Here is a 6,347-nt window from a genome sequence, read left to right as displayed (position 1 = left end):
GGCAAGATTCTACACAGAAGTAATCAATCCAAGATACAGGCACCACGTGTTTGTATGGCCTCACTTTGAACGATGATATCCGTGATCCACTAGCATGTCTCCAATGAGCTGAGTGTACGGAAGTAACGGTCAGTGGTAACAGGTGACCGCGGCTCACATAAAGGAACATTTTACCACTAAAGCCGTACACTTCAGCAAACTCGTTTCCTACATTACCTAAGTGCTGCAATTTAAAGTACACATACACTGTGATTCACTTATGTTTGCACCATTTTTTTATAAACAATATATGTAATTTGCCAACAAGGACGTCGGGAAGATGCAGAGAGAAATGTGTGAAGAGAAAGACGAACGTTTCTCAGGACCATTGCTAGATGGTAAAGATGAGGGGATTCAGACACGGAAACTGGATGAGGATGCGATCGCGGGTGCTGATGTGGCCCGTGCGAGGTGGACCTTACTGCGACAGGTGAATACATCCTCCATCTGATGGCAGATTGAATCATATTGACATACATCTACAGGCTCTTACATGTGTCATACAAAATGAAACACATTCAATACAATGTTTGTTATTCAGGGGACACACACATCGGACTTTGATCGATGCATAAATGTTGATCATGCGTTATAAGCACCTAACGCATGACAATTACGCCTCTTACATATGATGTTACCCTGACATCGTAGTTATATATTGCAGATAACGAATACCAATATGACATTATCATCCATACTGATTGAATAAGAACTTGATTGCAATGTATTCCATTATCAAGTGTGTTTGGCAAGTGCGTCCCGTGGATCTTATCTGATGTGTTCCTCACTCTGTCTCCGTGACTGGGAGCAGGGATTGTAGCAAGCTGGATGCAGAAACATTACCATACATGGTTACAGAAAATCCTTCGCTGCCATATATATCTCTTGGCAACAAAGCTGCGCAACTTTTATTAAGCGTAATCCGGAAATGATAATGATATACTCCACTCCTCCTGGTCAATATAGATTAATTTATATAAATATGTAGACAGTGTTTCAATATGTGTTTAATTTGTAGAAACAACTCCTTTAACTAGAACTCAGAAACAGCTTAGGTAGGTCGAGTTTCTTGATACATGTTACTGGACATCGGAAGGATGAATTTCAGAGGTAAAATAAGGAGTTTTGACTGGATAAGTTATCCTGAGAAGACGATGCGCGATGCTTCCTTGTGTACCGGTGGGGCGTACACTGCTGCGAACTCTGCCATGCATCAATTTCCACCGGGCGCGTAACGGCAGCGTAGCCAGCCGTATTCACACGAGATCACGCGATAGTCCTAAACCTAATGTACTCACCTTCCACTCCCAAAACTACTGCAATTAAACGCCAGGCTTTGTCGACTCCTTTCTGACATTGTCCTTATAAAAGGATGATTTATTTCATAAATTATTTTATGTTGCTCCACGTTCGACAATCAGTCTCTCGTCCTCCATGTTGCCGACCCTCTGAGACCCTTTGATTGATTGACTGCTGACCTGTGCCGTGTTCCGATATCCATACTTCCATGAGTACACTTAAACGAAGTACACTATCCGCACTTACCAAGCGCGCTAATTTTCAGACGTCAGTGTTGTTCCAAATCGAATACTCCGTGATGCACTAACCGGAAATTACGATCACGACTGCCGCCGCGGCTCCTCCCCCGCAATAAACATCCCGCTTTGAACGGTGAACTTTTTACGCCTAGCAGCTATAAAAACTACAAAATATGAATGCAGGCTATGAAAATGCACCGACTTTGGCTGAGCCTGGCTCCGCTCTCTTCCGCTACGTAGCTAAGATGGCTGCCGTTGAGTACGAAAAGTGTACATCGCCACACACTTCGCAATTTGACCGTTTTGAGTACAACATCCGGGTCCTTTCAGTACACATATGCCGCTTTTCCACTGCATGGTACCAGCTCGACACGACTCGACTCGACTCGACTCAGCTCGCCTTTTTTGCGTTTCCACCGCGAAAACATGGTATCTGGTACCTGAAGTGGCTGCTTTTTCTAGTACCGCCTCGCTCTAGGTTCCAAGCGGCTGAGCCGATGCTAAAAGGTGACGTCGGCAGACGGCCGGCCACTGATTGGCCAGAGAGTGTGACGAAGTCACGAGAGCGACATGGCAACCATGCTGGTAACAGCCATAGCAGCGCCGCAGCCAACATATTCCACTTCTTCAACATGCCAGCTAATAATGCGAACACGAATACCATCGCATCGATGTTCTCCATTGTTGTTATGTGGGTTCTGTCCATGTGTGGGTTACGTAGGTGTTGTTTGCGTCGCGTACAAAAATACGTCACGGCCCTTTCGCGCAGCCGACCCCGCCCACGTCCCGGAGGTACTATTTGCGGTGGAAAAGGACCCGCGCTGCTACCGTGTCGAGTCGTGTCGAGTCGTGTCGTGTCGAGTCGAGCTACATGTGCGGTGGAAAAGCGGCATTATTTTCGCCAGATCTGAATCGGAACGCCCTACGTACTCAAACTTAGGCTAGTAAGTACGGATAGTATGGATATTGGAACACGGCACTGGTGCTGTCATGCCAAATTTGTACCGGTGTCACACTAAATTTGTACCGGCTTCCAAATTTGTACCGGGCGCGTCATCCATACGTAATCCACTCCAAATCTGCCTGGCAACAGATGATCGCTTAGTCCGTTGCCTGGCAACGGACGATCGCGTCGAATGACGTGAACATTCGCGAACCTTCTATCTAGCGATCCGTTATCTGTATTGTGCTATTTCGTCCTTGACCTGCTTTAAACACTCAGTTTACTTGCTAAATTTGATTAAACAATTAAATACAATACAAATATAAAGTAAAAACAAGTGTTATCTGTAATGATATCATAATCAGTTATTAGACCGTCACACGGAGCATGCGCAGTTGGATTGGCGCGCTGCATGTTGATGTCTGTTCCAAGATACATCGTGTGTTTATTAAGGAACCCAACAAAACATTACATTATCTAGCGATCCGTTAACTGTCTTATGTTATTTCGTCTTTGGCACCATGAGCGCAAATGTTTTTTGAAACCTGCCCGGCAACGGACGACGCGATCATCTGCTGACAGGCAGGTTTGGAATGGATTACGTGTGATGAGAGAAAAGAAAAGAAGAAGAAAATCCTAACAACTAAGTCACACAGACAGAAGGCACAGCTACAGACATTATACAGTGCACTAGACAAAGAAGTAAAAAAGAGTGCTAGAGCAGACAGGAAGGCATATATTGAGAAGATCGCAGAGGAAGCAGAAGCAGCTGCCTCAAAACAGGACATGGGCACACTCTACAAGCTAACAAAATCACTTACAAATAGATTTCAGGCAACGGACATTCCAATTAAAGATTCAAACGGAAAAACCATGACAAAAGAGGAAGACCAATTAAGGGGCTGGAAAGAACACTTTCAGAGGGTACTTAACAGAGATGACCCAGCAACTGAGGCAAACATCACGCCAGCAGTAGACCTTTTAGACATAGAAACGGAGCCACCAAATGTAGAGGAGGTAAAGATTGCCATAAAGGGTTTGAAGAATGGAAAGGCCCCAGGAATAGACAGAGTCCAGGCAGAATTTCTGAAAGCGGAGGAACATCAAACAGCACTAGCCCTTACGGAAATTCTCAGGGACATCTGGACTTCAGAAGAAACACCACAATCCTGGAAAATGGGCCTCATCGTCAAATTACCGAAAAAGGAAGATCTGTCAAATTGCAACAATTGGAGAGGAATCATGTTGCTACCAGTCACCAGTAAAGTCCTAAGTCGAATCATTCTAAATCGACTAAGTGACACAATTGACCATTACCTTCGAAAAGAACAGGCAGGGTTCAGAAAGGGATTGTGCTGTGCAGAACATATATTCACACTGCGACAGATAATTGAACAGAGCAATGAATGGAGGGCAACCATCTACATTAACTTCATTGACTTTGCTAAAGCATTTGACAGCATCAACAGAACAGCACTGTGGAAAATTCTAAGTCATTATGGAATTCCCAACAAAATCATCTCTATAATCAAGATGCTATACAGAGACTTTGGTGCCAAAGTTATCTGTGGATCCAATCTCACTGAAGAATTCATTATAAAAACAGGAGTCAAGCAAGGCGGTTTGCTATCCCCACTACTTTTCTCACTTTGCATAGACTGGCTTATGAAAGAAACAAAGGGAAACAACAAAAGAGGAATATCGTGGACATTCACAGAAACTCTGGAGGACATTGATTTTGCAGATGATATTGCTTTGTTAGCCCATCGCCAAAAGGACATCCAAGGCAAAACAAGACTTAGCAACATATGGCAAACAGATTGGGCTAAATATCAACAGTGACAAGACTAAAGTCATGAAAATAAACTCAAAATCCAACCAGCCGCTCACCATCAATAACATGAACGTGGAAGAAGTGCAGGAATTCACCTATTTAGGCAGTAAAATAACAACAGATGGAGATTCAGGGGCAGATGTCAAGGGCAGGATCAATAAGGCTAGGGGAGCGTTTGCAGCACTAAGAAAAATATGGAAGACTTCAAAGATCAGCATAAAGACAAAGCTGAGGATATTCAAGAGCAACGTCCTCGGGGTTCTCCTATATGGAGCAAAATCATGGAAAGTGACACAGACCATCTGCCACAAGCTAGACATATTCCAGACTCGAAGCCTTAGGAGGATACTGGGAATATTTTGGCCTAGGACAATCTCAAATGAAGACCTCTACAGTAGAACAGACATGAGACCCCTGTCAAATGTTATCAAAAACAGAAGGTGGATGTGGATCGGACATGTGTGCAGAATGGACCCAAGCGCTATCCCAAGGGTGGCCATGAGATGGACACCACCTGGGACAAGAAAACAAGGCCGACCAAAAGAGACATGGAGAAGATCTGTGGAGAAGGAGATGAAACAACTGGGATGGTCCTGGGGCCAAGTGCAACATTGGGCAACAGACAGGCAGCATTGGCGTTCGTTGGTGAAGACCTTATGTGCTACCAAGCACGAAGAGGACTAACTAACTAACGTGTGGATGACGCGCCCGGTACAAATTTGGCAGCCGGTACAAATTTAGTGTGACACCACCGGTCATGTCAAAGTTGTGATAGGCTACATGAGCTGAGTTTTGTGTTTTATTTTGAAAATTGACCAGATGCTCTATGGCTTCTACTTTTTCACTTCCTGCCCGGCTCGATCTGCTCTGTTGAAATTGACGTGGTTCAGCAACGGCTCGCGTCAAAAATAGAAGTGCTACGGAACGATAGCGCTGCGGCACGGCGTGCTGCTTCTGGGACGCTGCTGAGACGTACCGCAGCGCGCCCGGTGGAAATGGGTTCATTGATTAGAGTGGCAGCGATCAGCAGCGATGACCGATGGAATTTATAAATGAGGAAGACAACAAATTCCACAAATTCCCTCCCTGTTTCCACAACTTTGTCGTGCTCTCTGCACGACAAAGTGGCGGAAACAGGGAGGGAATTTGCCTACGCATCTTTCACCGCCGGTGTGGGTATCGGATTTGACTCGGCTGCCAGATCGACTCGGGGTCCTAGATGCACAATAATGACGCACTTCCTGTAAACACTGTCTTTTAAATGCGCATGCGCGTTTCATTCATTCCCATGTTATTCCCAAGTATTACCAATCTCCTTTTGTTTTCTAATCTATGAATAATAATCGAATGTACAAATTATTGTTGCCTAGACTTGGGTTATATATAAAAGAAGAATCGGTTAACACCATTCACTGAACGGGGCGATCCACTTTATTTCCAGCGCTCCCAACACAGAGTCAAAACAGCGACCCACACGCAGACACTTCCGTTCTCCTCCTTCAGAATAAGAGTCCCTAACAGGAACTGGGTTACATATGCATTCATCAGTGCTTTTAGACGTTTCGTTTGGCTTTGTTTGTGCGAAAGAACGAGCTGCGTTCAATGAAATCAAAACCAAAACGGATTGAGCCTTCTTTTTATGCCCATAATTGAGCCCCGTTTATAAACAACCCATCCGGGTTTTGTCCGTTGGCTTGTTTCGATACGTCAAGTGTCGATATGTCATCTGTAAGCGCAGGACCCCGAGTCGAACTGGCAGCCGAGTCAATCCGGTACCCACACCGGCGCCAACATCGTGAATTATAGAAAAAGATCCATGCTGAAAAGAGCATGTGCTCGCTCATTAAAATGCTGAATCAACATAGCGTTCTTTATCATTTTATTAGTGAGGAAATTTTTCAAAGATGTGCAACTTCTGATGCATTAGTTCACATTTGGGTTTACGAATGCAGACATTTTGGGCATGTTCTCAGATTATGAAACACGGGTGTGC

At 44.6% G+C, this 6,347-nt stretch overlaps 1 protein-coding gene across 1 annotated transcript in view; it reads left to right on the top strand.

Annotated features, from left to right (window-relative positions):
* Positions 1 to 99: 99 nt before the first annotated feature.
* camkmt (calmodulin-lysine N-methyltransferase) overlaps positions 100 to 6,347 on the top strand; it is a 153,576-nt gene continuing 147,328 nt past the window's right edge. Inside the window, exon 1 of the mRNA XM_030378360.1 lies at positions 100 to 469. Within this exon, the coding sequence (XP_030234220.1) occupies positions 320 to 469 (150 nt within the window). The 5' untranslated portion in view covers positions 100 to 319. The remainder of the gene's footprint in view (positions 470 to 6,347) is intronic.

Source organism: Gadus morhua, chromosome 15, assembly GCF_902167405.1.
Source record: "Gadus morhua chromosome 15, gadMor3.0, whole genome shotgun sequence".
NCBI classification, from domain to species: Eukaryota; Metazoa; Chordata; class Actinopteri; order Gadiformes; family Gadidae; genus Gadus; species Gadus morhua.
Note: the sequence above shows the minus strand (reverse complement) of the source record. Positions and strands in the feature narration are given on the sequence as shown.